Below are 13,696 nucleotides of genomic sequence, written 5' to 3'. Positions count from 1 at the left end.
ACCACGAGGAGGAACGGACTCACCCCCATACACTGCTTAGTCATCTTCTGCTTATAATTTAGATATCTTTTGCTCTGATTTTTAGTCTTATGCTTAATGTTCTTCCGCTTTTTGTTCTGCAGCTTCTTGTACTTCTGCTTCTTGGTTTTCTGTCTCTTGTACTTCTGTATCTTGGTGGTTGTCTTCTCTTCTTTGTCCTCTTGGTCAACTTCTTCAGGGTCATCTTCTTGGTCTTCTTCGGGGTGGTCTTCAGGGTCCTCGTCTTCAGGGTCCTCGTCTTCGGGGTCCTCGTCTTCTTCGGGTTGGTCTTCAGGGTCCTCGTCTTCGGGGTCCTCGTCTTCTTCGGGGTGGTCTTCAGGGTCCTCATCTTCAGGGTCCTCGTCAGGGAGATCCAGAGTGATTACCAAGAACCATTTCAAAAAGCTTGAACTTGGAAATGTAGCAGAAGGTACAAGAAGGCTGAGGAACTACCGAGGACCAGCTGACGGTACTGGAACCCGGATGGGTAGTAGAAGGTACAAGAGCAAATGGAACTAACGAGGACCAGCTGACGGTACTGGAACCCGGATGGGTAGCAGAAGGTACAAGAGCCAATGGAACTACCGAGGACCAGCTGATGATACTGGAACTCGGTTACTAAGCAGGAGGTACCTGTGCCAGAAAGCACTACCAAGGACCAGCAGACGTTGGTGGAACTTGGATATCGAGAAGGAGGCACCTAAGCCAAAGGCACTGCTGAGAACCAGCTGACGGTACTGGAACCCGGATGGGTAGCAGAAGGTACCCATGTAAAAAAAAGTTTCAAGGCCGCGAGCCGGCCGCAGTTACCAAAACCCACAGTCCTACAGGGGGTGCTTGTCCTATTGGCACTATGGAACCAGCCTTCATTGCCAGATCCCGCAGCCCACATAGGAGTCACCTAAACTGCAGGCACCATAGAGGCGGCTAACCCGACCGCAACACGACAGGACAACGCATTGGAGGCAAAGTGACGTTGACACTACCCGGAAACAGCTGGCGTGCTGGAACCAGGCTGGGCAGGAGGGAGTACCCGTGCCAAAGCAGGGAAACAGCTGACGTTACTGAACCCCAATAACATGGCAGCAAGTGTTGACTGTGCAGACGGCACTTCCGAGCGCCAACTGGCGGTGTTGGAGCTCAGGGATAATACTGAAAACAGAGGAGCCAGAGGTGTAATTGGAGCAACTTTAAAATCTGTAGTAGTGTGAATGAGGACAGAGCAGGAGAAATTGCCGTCCGCACAGCAGGGGAACAGCTGACGTTACTGAACCCCAATAACTCGGCAGCAAGTGTTGACTGTGCAGACGGCACTTCCGAGCGCCAACTGGCGGTGTTGGAGCTCAGGGATAATACTGAAAACAGAGGAGCCAGAGGTGTAATTGGAGCAACTTTAAAATCTGTAGTAGTGTGAATGAGGACAGAGCAGGAGAAATTGCCGTCCGCACAGCAGGGGAACAGCTGACTTTACTGAACCCCAATAACACGGCAGCAAGTGTTGACTGTGCAGACGGCACTTCTGAGCGCCAACTGGCGGTGTTGGAGCTCAGGGATAATACTGAAAACAGAGGAGCCAGAGGTGTAATTGGAGCAACTTTAAAATCTGTAGTAGTGAGAATGTGGACAGAGCAGGAGAAATTGCCGTCCGCACAGCAGGGAAACAGCTGACGTTACTGAACCCCAATAACACGGCAGCAAGTGTTGACTGTGCAGACGGCACTTCCGAGCGCCAACTGGCGGTGTTGGAGCTCAGGGATAATACTGAAAACAGAGGAGCCAGAGGTGTAATTGGAGCAGCTTTAAAATCTGTAGTAGTGTGAATGAGGACAGAGCAGGAGAAATTGCCGTCCGCACAGCAGGGGAACAGCTGACGTTACTGAACCCCAATAACACGGCAGCAAGTGTTGACGGTGCAGACGGCACTTCTGAGCGCCAACTGGCGGTGTTGGAGCTCAGGGATAATACTGAAAACAGAGGAGCCAGAGGTGTAATTGGAGCAACTTTAAAATCTGTAGTAGTGTGAATGAGGACAGAGCAGGAGAAATTGCCGTCCGCACAGCAGGGGAACAGCTGACGTTAGTGAACCCCAATAACACGGCAGCAAGTGTTGACTGTGCAGACGGCACTTCTGAGCGCCAACTGGCGGTGTTGGAGCTCAGTGATTACAGTTCAGGTGGTAGAAACATGAACAGGAGACCTGGATACTGTTGCCAACCAATTATTTATTCTGGAAGAGGACTGGCAAATTCATGATAGATCCAGGCCTTGTTCATTTTGAGAAAAGTAAGCCGGTCAACGTTATCGGAGGATAGTCGCATGCGACGGTCTGTTAGTACACCACCTGCGGCACTAAAGACGCGTTCCGATAATACACTAGCAGCAGGGCAAGCTAGCACCTCCAATGCATACTGACTAAGCTTTGGCCATGTATCCAGCTTACAGACCCAAAACTTGAAGGGAGAAGAGCCGTCTGGGAGTACACTAAGAGGGCAAGACATGTAGTCTGTCACCATCTGACGGAAACTTTGCCTCCTGCTGACTGGAGCCGTCTGTGATGGTGTAGACATTTGTGGCGGCGGGGACACAAAACTTTGCCACATTTCGGCCATACTGGTCTTGCCTTGTGTTGAGGCGCTGCTTCTGCTCCCTCTTTGTGCAGAGCTTCCTCCACTGCCTCGACGCACTGAGCTGCTTTGTAAAGCACTAGCAGCACTGCTCTCGGTTGGAATGGAGAACATGATGGAATGCACCAGTGCGTCTTGGTACTCCTGCATTTTACGCTCCCTTTCAATGGTGTTATGAGGCTTTGTAAGTTGTCCTGGTAGCGAGGATCTAGGAGGGTGGACACCCAATAATCAGCCGTGTTGAGAACGTGGGCGATGCGGCGGTTGTTTCTCAGGCACTGCAGCATGAAATCAACCATGTGCTGCAGACTGCCAACTGGCCAAGAAACGTTGTCCCCTGCTTGAGGCGTGATCTCTGCCTGCTCTGCATCACCCCACCCTCGCTCTAGATACTGACTACTAGAGCATTGTGTACCTCCCTCCTCTGGACAGATGTCTTCCTCATCCATTGACTCCTCCTCATCCTCCTCACAAAGTGTCCCCTGCCTAGGCCTTTGTGAGGAACCACGTTGCGCAGACTGTAGAGAAGCAGATGGCATTTGTGACTCCTCATCCTCCACCTCTTCCAAAACCTCGTCCCTTAGTGCTTGCAGTGTTTTTTCAAGCAGGCAGATAAGGGGGATAGTCATGCTGACTAGTGCATCATCTGCACTCGCCATCCGCGTGGAATAATCGAAGGCACGCAAAACGTGGCAAATGTCCTTCATAGAGGCCCACTCAGTGGTGGTGAAGTGTGAACGGCGCGCACTGCGACTTGTTTGCGCCTGCTGCAGCTGGTACTCCATTACTGCTTCCTGCTGCTCACACAACCTCTCCAACATATGTAACGTTGAATTCCACCTGGTGGGTAGGTCACATATGATGCGATGTTCCGGAAGACGTAATCGGCGCTGCAGAGCTGCAATGCGTGATCTTGCGTTGCTGGAACGCCGCAAGTGAGCGCACTCTATGCGGACCTTGTGAAGCAGTGCATCAAGATCCGGATAGTCCCTCAAAAAACTCTGAACGACCAAGTTGAGCACATGTGCCAGACATGGGATGTGAGTGAGGTTGCCTAGGCCCAGAACTGCCACCAGATTTTGGCCATTGTCACACACTACCATGCCTGGCTGGAGATTCTCTGGCACAAACCACACGTCGCTCTGCTGCTTGATGGCATTCCAGAGCTCCTGCGCTGTGTGGCTTCGATTCCCCAAAGAAATTAATTTTAATACGGCCTGTTGACGTTTGGCCACGGCTGTGCTCATATCCGTCATCATAACAGGTAACCGTTCACGGGTCGATGTGGAGGTAGACCGTGACGGCTCCTGCAGCGCTGATTCAGAGGAACTGGAGTATGAGGAGGAGTCAATGTGTACAGACTGGATTCCTGCAATCCTTGGAGTTGGCAGAACACGTACAGCGCCACTCTCAAGATCTGTACCCGGCTCCACAACATTTACCCAATGGGCAGTGAGGGAAAGGTATCGTCTCTGTCCATGCTTACTGGTCCACGCATCGGTGGTCAGGTGGACCTTGCTACTGACGGCGTTTTGTAGCGCATGTCTAATTTTTCCCTCCACATGATGTTGCAGGGCAGGGACGGCTTGCCTGCTGAAATAAAAGCGGCTGGGCACGTTGTATTGTGGGACTACCAATGCCATAAAGTTACGGAAGGTGTCAGTCTCCACCAGCCTGAATGATAGCATTTCAAGGGCCAGTAGTTTAGCAATGCCAGCATTCAGAGCCTGTGCTCGGGGGTGGTTTGCCGAGTATGGGCGCCTTTTCTCCCATGCCTGTGCTAACGATGGCTGTAGACTGGCCTGGGAGTGTGAGGATGACTGGGAAAGTGGTGCTGTGGGTGGAATTACACTGTGTCTCTGTACAACAGTGCCAGAGATTCTTCCATGGCGATCTTGTGAGGAAGCCGCACCAGCTGTGTGTGAGCTGGAGGAAGAGGCTACAACACGAGCTGAAGAGGTGGTAGGTGGCGCTGTAGGTTGGCCTAGGTCTTCAGTGTGTTTTCGTAACTCCATCACGTGCTTGGTCCGCACATGTTTCCACATATTTGTGGTATTGAGGTTGCTGACACTTTTCCCTCTTTTCACCTTCTGATTACACAGCTTGCATTTGACAAAGCAAATGTCATCTGCAACTGTGTGAAAAAAGGACCAGGCACTGCAAGTCTTGGGAGCGCCCACTTTGGATTTTGGAAGAGCCATGCTCCTAATGGGTGCTGAAGTGGAGGCTACAGGCAACCAAGTCTGCCCCCTCCCTCTCCCTCCTTTTTGGGCTGTTCGGGGAATCTCTTCCTCAGAGCTGCTCCCACCACCTTCCTGTCCCTCACGCCATGATGGGTCAAGGACCTCATCATCTACACCACCCTCTTCAAACAACTGCTTCTCCTGGGTAGTCTCGACAGCACAGTACGCACCAGAAAGTGGCACCTGAGTCTCATCATCAGATGCGTACTGAGGTGTGCTGCTGACCATAGGCACTGGCCCACCCGCCTCTTTAGATTCAGAGAGACAAAACTGTTGCGCATCACTGCATACTACCTCTTCTTCAAATTCTCGAATTCTGCTTGGCTGGCTCCCTCTTTCCAAGCCAAGAGATTCAGAGAACAGAAGTAGAGATGGCTCCTGTCCAGGGCTCTCTGACTGCCTGGGCAATTTGGCAGGTGGTGAAGAGACAGATGGGTGCTCTTCAGTGCTCAGGACCTGAGAGGATCTGGAACTAATTGAAGTCGATGCGTTAGCTGCCATCCATCCGACAACGGCTTTAATTTGGTCCTCCCGCAGCAGTGGGGTACGGCTAGCTCCTACAAAGCTGCGCATAAAGGACTGTTCCCTGGTAAAACTGGGGGATGCTGAGTCACTGGTGCCCGCAGCAGGCATAGAATCCCCACGTCCTCTCCCTGCAGGCACAGAATCCTCACGTCCTCTCCCTGCAGAAACTCCACGCCCACGACCACATGCCTTACTCCCTGCCTTCTTCATCTTGGTAGACTGATAATGATAGGCAGAAAAGTACTAAGGGCTTAGTGTGCTTATTCCTGAACAGCTGCTAACAGATACAAGAAGCACTAATTTTATAAAGTGTGGACTAGACTTTAATATGAGCTAATGTGGCCTACACAACTGTAAAGTGGAGTGTTTGGTGAACTTTATTTAGGTTTTTTTTGTCACAAAAAGACACTGGATGTGCCCAAAGATGTAATACCGATAGTATCACAAACTTTTTGTAGCTATTACAATGTAGGAAGGTAACCTACAATGCAATAGATGAGGCTACAAAAAATAGGCTAATACTAATCTGGCTGGGGCTGCAGGGCACAATGCTGCAGAAAGGCTCCTCTAACTACTCCTATATAGTGTGTTTGGAACCAATGTAGCTGAATACGGATGGAACCAACACACTAATAGGAGATATCAGGAAAAATTATGAATTGGCAAAAAAGGACAATATATGAGGCAGTGACACATGCTGAGTGCACTACAACCAGACGTGGCTGAAGCACACTCTACAGGGTGAGCTGCACTCACACACACAGACCTTGCAGACAGCCGTGAACAGCACAGAGAACTGTGCACTAGCGCTGCAAGGCACAGCGAGTTATGAAGTAGCTTGGGTAAAGCAGAATAGACCAAATAGGTAGCTAAAACTGTCCCTCAGAACAACAGCGTCCTATCCCTAACTGAATTCACAGCAGAGTGTGCTGAAAATGGCGGCGGTGGCTTTTATAGTGCATCATGACATCATTTCAGCAGCCAATCACAGCCATGCCATTAGTTAAGATGCCTACATGCCTAACAGGATGTGCCCACACTTCTTAGGATCCTCAATGAAACTGGCTCATTGCATTATGGGAACTTCCGATTCCGGTATACGATATTGCAAAAGTATCGGAATTAAGTATCGGAATTCCGATACCGCGAATATCGACCGATACCCATATTTCAGTATCGGAATGCTCAACACTAATCAGCACCATATGTAAAATGTCCTTTTATTTTATCAGAATGTTAGAAGGTTTAAAAATTTAGCAGCAATATTTCATTTTTTCAAGGAAATTTACAAAACTTATATTTTAGGGAATTATTCAGTTTTGAAGTGACTTTGGGGGGGTGCTTCTCACTAAATTAGAATATCATGAAAAAGTGAATTTATTTCAGTTCTTCAATCCAAAAAGTGAAACTCATATATTATATAAAGTGATTACAAACAGAGTGATCTATTTCAAGTGTTTATTTCCATTAAAGTTGATGATTATGGCTTACAGCAAATTAAAACACAAAAGTCATTATCTCAGTAAATTAGAATAATTGACAAAAAACACCTGCAAAGGCTTCCTACGCGTTTAAAAAGGTCCCTTAGTCTGTTTCATTAGGCTCTACAATCATGGGGGAAGACTGCTGACTTGATGTCCATAAGGCAGTCATTGACACACTCCACAAGGAGCGTGTGAAGACACGGGGTCTTCCTTGGGTGTAACACTACTCAGACAACACAGGATGCGGGTAAACCACCATGGCAATACTTTATTGAGCCACAAAGCGGGCAATAAACACATAGAACAGTCCCAGCAATTACCCAAGATGGTGCAACATTACACAGTCCTTACCCTTCCGCTGGCCCACCGAGAATAGAGTAGCTGGGATTTCGGGGCTTCCAGGGCCGACTACCCCACCAGTGGCACCTCACTTTTGGTGGGCCCCCAAAGAGAGAAGGTAACGACAAGCTTAGGAAGCTAGCAGTCTATCGAGGTACAAGACCAGGAGACCCAAGGGTCCAAATCTGGCCTCTCCGAGAGTTTCCATTGGGCCAGGCGGCTGGTGGGTCCCTCCTAGCAACTCCAAATGTCTCCATGGGTTCTAGGCGACCAATGGTTCCCTCCTAGCAACCCCAAAACAACATATCCATGGGGCCAGGTGACTTCTTCGTCCTCTCCTGGACTCCCCAAAATGTATCCATGTCTCTCTGATGGTTAATGGAGCAGATCCGAATCTTTCAAGTCAGGGCCCGCACCCTTAGACTAGAATCATGTAGAATTCAAATCTGTGTCTCTTTAGATGCCATGCAATCCATCTACTTTCCTAAAGGATGTCCCCCATTCTCCTTCCAAGGTCCGTCTGAATCTCTGTTCCAAGACTGAATCTCTGTTCCAAGACTGAATCTGTCTCTAGCATTACAGACATCCCTGTTTATATTTACATCTGTGAGGTCATCAGGCACACGTAAGAGGTAAAGGTGCAGGGCTCGAGTATCCACAGCTCATCCTCCATGATTGACTGGCAAACACCCTACAATGGTATTTAACATATCTAGCAAACATTCATTGTTCTAGCTAATCTATTTACATAGTTCGTATCACAAGGGCTCCTGTAAATACACATCATTGTTTCAGAGTCAAAGAGCAGATAGCATTCAGGGTTATACAAATAATAGTCTGTGTTAATCAACTAAAGAAGAACACAGATTAGAGAGTCAACATAAAAATAAAGGTGTCCTGCTCTTGCCATCAGAAAGTATGTCTGGCATAATTAAGATTTTACTCTGTATTGTCACAGAGAGTAAGCTACAAAAGGTCATTGCTAAAGAAGCTGGCTGTTCACAGAGTGCTGTATCCAAGCATATTAATGGAAAGTTGAGTGGAAGTAAAAAGTGTGGTAGAAAAAGGTGCACAAGCAACCGGGATAACCACAGCCTCGAAAGGATTGTTAAGAAAAGGCCATTCAAAAATTTGGGGGAGATTCACAAGGAGTGGACTGCTGCTGGAGTCATTGCTTCAAGAGCCACCACACACAGATGTATCCAGGACATGGGCTACAAGTGTCGAATTCCTTGTATCAAGCCACTCATGACCAATAGACAACGCCAGAAGCGTCTTACCTGAGCCTAGGAGAAAAAGACCTGGACTGTTGCTCAGTGGTCCAAGGTGTTGTTTTCAGATGAAAGTAAATGTTGCATTTCATTTGGAAATCAAGGTCCCAGAGTCTGGAGGAAGAGTGGAGAGGCCACAATCCAAGCTGTTTGAGGTCTAGTGTGACGTTTCCACAATCAGTGATGGTTTGGGGAGCCATGTCATCTGCTGGTGTAGGTCCACTGTGTTTTATCAAGATCAAAGTCAGAGCAGCCGTCTACCAGGAAATTTTAGAGCACTTCATGCTTCCCACTGCCGACAAGCTTTTTGGAGATGGAAATTTCATTCTCCAGCAGGACTTGGCACCTGTCCACACTGCCAAAAGTACCAATACCTGGTTTCAAAACAACAGTATCACTGTGCTTGATTGGCCAGCAAACTCGCCTGACCTTATTGTCAAGAGGAAGATGAGAGACACCAGACCTAACAATGCAGACGAGCTGAAGGCTGCTATCAAAGCAACTTGGATTCCATAACACCTCAGCAGTGCCACAGGCTGATCGCCTCCATGCCACGCCGCATTGATGCAGTAATTGATGCAAAAGGAGCCCTGACCAAGTATTGAGTGCATTTACTGAACATACATTTCAGTAAGCCAACATTTTGGATTTTAAAAACATTTTTCGAGCTGTTGTTATAAAGTATTCTAATTTACTGAGATAATGACTTTTGTGTTTTCATTGGCTGTAAGCCATAATCATCAACATTAACAGAAATAAACACTTGAAATAGATCACTCTGTTTGTAATGACTCTATATAATACAGTGGTGGCCAAAAGTATTGGCACCCCTGCAATTCTGTCAGATAATACTCAGTTTTTTCCTGAAAATGATTGCAATCACAAATTCTTTGGTATTATTATCTTCATTTAATTTGCTTGCAAGGAAAAAACACAAAAGAGAATGAAGCAAAAATCATATCATTGATCATTTCACACAAAACTCCAAAAATGGGCCAGATAAAAGTATTGGCACCCTCAGCCTAATACTTGGTTGCACAACCTTTAGCCAAAATAACTGCGAACAACCGCTTCCGGTAACCATCAATGAGTTTCTTACAATGCTCTGCTGGAATTGTAGACCATTTGGCAAACTGCTCCAGGTCCCTGATATTTGAAGAGTGCCTTCTCCAAACTGCCATTTTGAGATCTCTCCACAGGTGTTCTATGGGATTCAGGTCTGGACTCATTGCTGGCCACCTTAGAAGTCTCCAGTGCTTTCTCTCAAACCATTTTATAGTGCTTTTGGAAGTGTGTTTTGGGCCATTGTCCTGCTGGAAGACCCATGACCTCTGAGGGAGACCCAGCTTTCTCACACTGGGCCCTACATTATGCTGCAAAATTTGTTAGTAGTCTTCAGACTTCATAATGCCATGCACACGGTCAAGCAGTCCAGTGCCAGAGGCAGCAAAGCAACCCCAAAACATCAGGGAACCTCCGCCATGTTTGACTGTAGGGACCGTGTTCTTTTCTTTTCACTAAAATGCCTTGAATTGATTCAATCTCTGTGATGGCGTAAAATAAAGTTTTACAAAATCCATATTCTTTAACAATATTTAAATTTCAATTTTTTACTGTCTTCTTGAAATATCAGCAGGTTCCATATTTATATTCTTTATGTTTTAGTTTTTCTTTCCAAGGTTTTGACAAGATTGTATCCTAACACTGCTGATCCCCAGACTCTGTCATCAAAAAATGAGACTCTAAAGGTAGAATCCGAGGAAAAGCCTGAAAAACCTATACAGTCTTCAATACCCGAGCCAGCAGGTAACTGTTCTATTTAACAGACCTCATATATAACAACCCATAGTGCATGAAGCCTAAATGTATCTGCTAGATGACTACTTTGAAGAACCTAGAATATAAGACATATTTTCAGTTGTTTCACACTTTTTTGTTAAGTATATAATTCCACATGTGTTAATTCATAGTTTTGATGCCTTCAGTGTGAATGTACAATTTTCATAGTCATGAAAATACAGAAAAATCTTTAAATGAGGTGTGTCCAAACTTTTGGTCTGTACTGTATGTTGGAGTTTTATTTGTCCCTTGTTAAAAGGAATCTGTCATCAGGTTTTTACTACCCCATTTGAGAGCGTGATGTAGAGGCAGAGGCTCTGATTCCAGTGATTTGTCACTTACTGGGCTGCTTGCTCCAGTTTTGATAAACTGTTTTCTCTGCTGCAGATCTAGAAGTTCTCTAAATGCTGAGCTCTGTATAACACCACCCACACCACTGATAGGCAACTTTCTCTGTACCCTCTGCATAGGCAGAAAGCTGGCAATCAGTGATGGTACACATCTCTTGAATATGGAGGACTACATGGCAGCAGGTTTACTAGTCTAGTCTTGATAAAATCAGTTTTATCAGTAGGAGATTATCACTAGAGGACTAGTAAACCTGAGTCCATGTAGTCCTTTATATTCATGATCTCTGTATAACCCTGCCCGATCACTGATTAGCTTCTTTCTGCATTTGCACAATGTACACAGAAAGCTGTTAATCAGTGATGTGGGCGAGGTTATACAGAGCTCAGCATTCAGAGAACTGCTAGATCTGTAGCCGTTAAAACAATGATTTTATCAAAGCTGCAACATGCAGCCCAGTAAGTGACACATCACTGGAATCAGGTTCTCTGTCTCTACATTACATACATGCTTTCAGGTTAGATGGCAAAAAGCTGGCAACAAATTCCCTCAAAAGAAGCATTCCTAATTTTTTTAAATGTGTATGTAATGTGTAAATGCCATAAATTACTTATCAATTACAGTGTTCCCCATATCTGCTCCCATGAAGGGTGTAGAGGGTGTACCTACCTCATAGTTTGATTATTCTTTTGGAGGCCTGTATTACGGCACGCTTCTTTAATGTCTTTTTCATTTTTTTAGAGAAGCTGTTATAACACATAATCGGATCAAAGTGTTCTCTTACAAAACAAAAATTGAAATGTTCAGGACAAAAGAGGGATTGATGATTCAATGGAAAGACTGAGCAGAAAAGACAGGATGTTCTGTGACTGATAAATTGTGCTTTCCCATGCCTAGATAATAGGACTGCGCACGAAAAATGAAAGCTGGGCATAATTCCCTTTCCCTTCAAACTCATTATGACAATTTGTTAATGATTCACTGAATATTGAGGAAAAAGCCGTACATTTAAAAAAAATAAAAAATACGGAAATGTAGAAAAAAACGTAGTGATCTGTATGATATTCTACTGAATTATTTTTTCTTTATTCTTGGGATATGTGGATTAATCTATTTTTAAGAATTGTTTTTTTACTGTTCAGAATTCTTGTAAATAATAAAATGTTATTTGTAACCGTCAGATATCCGTATAGGAATCTAGTCATTCTTTCTCTGAATTTATGGATTCTTATCGTATATGTATATATATATTTTTCTGTTGAATTTCATGTGCATGGAGGTACAGAAATATTCTTGCCACAAGCTTTGCTCAGTACATGCAGCACTCGATAGGGCATTGTATTGCAGGACAAGGAGGCCATACCACCTAACACTACCATGTTCAGCCGCTATATATTTGGATATAACTGATGGGTATTACACGAGGAACAGAATTCACAAAGAAAAAAACAAACATGAATAATAAACCAAATACTGTACATCCTATAAATTGCTATTCTTGGCACTTTTCCTGTGTGTAAAGTCTTTTACTGCCCTCTACTGGCAAAGAGGGTACAATGGATCAGTAGTTTCACAAAAATATATTTTCTGTATTGATCCATTAGAATATTTCTATGCATATGTGCACACTGTTATATTTATAGTTAGATTATCAATGAGTTTGCATACGTTTCCAAAGACTGTTTTCACGCCTTTTGGACAACTGTATGTAGTACAATATGCCTTGTAAATAATCTTTTTAGCTATTTTTTTTACTTGTGATCATTTCATTAAATGGAGTAGTATGCATTATTTAATGGGCCATAGCCTATCACTGTAGGAGCATTATATTTAGTTTTTTTTTTTATTTACGGGTACTTTACTTGTACACCATATTAGTCCTAGCTCAACCTTTATTCTAAATCACGTTCTTAATATTCTTCTTGAAGAAAATGAAGAATCAAACATTTCCCCAGTGAAGGTATACACTGCGAATCTTCCCCCTGATGGCTATATACCACCTCCGAAAACCGATCTCAAACCTTCCACCACGGAAGATTCGAATCTGGAAGGTACCGTGTGGCATTGTCTTTACAGTAGATATCTCATGTTTTGTATGTGACTCTATGGTTGTATTCCTTTTCTTTTACAACTGTTTTACAAGTTTTGAGAAGCTCCTATTTACATTTCCCAATTATTGATATGTGTGATTGACTCAAAAATACTGTGCAGAGAGTACTGGAAATAGTAGTGCAAAACCAAACAGTGGAGTAGTATCATAAACATGGAATATTGAAAAAAAATGAATGAATTGGATAATGTGCGGGTCCTAGAGTTGTAGATTTGGCTCATCATTATTGTAACTGCTGTCATCACATAACAACCTATGATGAAACTAATTACCAATATAAAGTATTTCATTGGTCAATAGAAATGTGTGAAAACAATGTATCAAGACTCCAGCAAACAAGTTAAATCATTACCACCCTCGTGCACCATAACCCACATTGTAAGTTCTTCAGTCCCCCCCATCTTACCTCTAACTAGGTTTTAGGAAGACAATAATCCACCTTATCCCGGCCATCTTGATTGTAGAGATCAGTGACTGTAGAGCGGGGGGGGGGTGCACAAACTTTGGCACATACTGCAGTTAGTTGTGGCCCCCAATCTACTGGACAGTAGGTGAGGGACCTGTGAGTCGGATCCTCATCAGTCACAAAGTGAGCCTTCACGGCACTGTCTAAACTACAATTCTTCATGTGCTACACCTGCCCATCATTTCTCAGTTTATTGATGACAAAATGGTCATGTACATAGAAACACTGAGCTGTGATCGCAGACATGTGTATACATTACCGTAATCAGTTCATAGATTTCCTATAATATTCATGACGGTTGATGTGTGCCATGGACCTCGTCCAGAATAGAAAACTAAAATGCTTTTAATTAATATTTGCATGTTGTAATTATTTATGCATGGTGACGCACTAGAAGAGAAAAAGACCTGGGAGAACTTCAGTGATATG

At 44.7% G+C, this 13,696-nt stretch overlaps 1 protein-coding gene across 5 annotated transcripts in view; it reads left to right on the top strand.

Annotated features, from left to right (window-relative positions):
• Window positions 1–13,696, top strand: part of ERICH1 (glutamate rich 1) — a 127,056-nt gene that overhangs the window by 17,468 nt on the left and 95,892 nt on the right. For 4 of the 5 annotated variants that reach the window (XR_012318412.1, XM_073675361.1, XM_073675360.1 and 1 more), the window contains 2 exons: window positions 10,170–10,310; window positions 12,620–12,742. Coding sequence is in view for 4 of the 5 variants with exons in the window: in XM_073675361.1 (XP_073531462.1) it covers window positions 10,170–10,310; window positions 12,620–12,742 (264 nt within the window). In the remaining variant the exon portion in view is untranslated. The remainder of the gene's footprint in view (window positions 1–10,169; window positions 10,311–12,619; window positions 12,743–13,696) is intronic. The other variant, XM_073675362.1, reaches the window with a different exon arrangement.

This window comes from Phyllobates terribilis, unplaced genomic scaffold, assembly GCF_046119375.1.
Source record: "Phyllobates terribilis strain yellow unplaced genomic scaffold, ASM4611937v1 Scaffold_3__8_contigs__length_932513732, whole genome shotgun sequence".
NCBI classification, from domain to species: domain Eukaryota; kingdom Metazoa; phylum Chordata; class Amphibia; order Anura; family Dendrobatidae; genus Phyllobates; species Phyllobates terribilis.
This window is presented reverse-complemented; position numbering and strand designations above follow the sequence as displayed.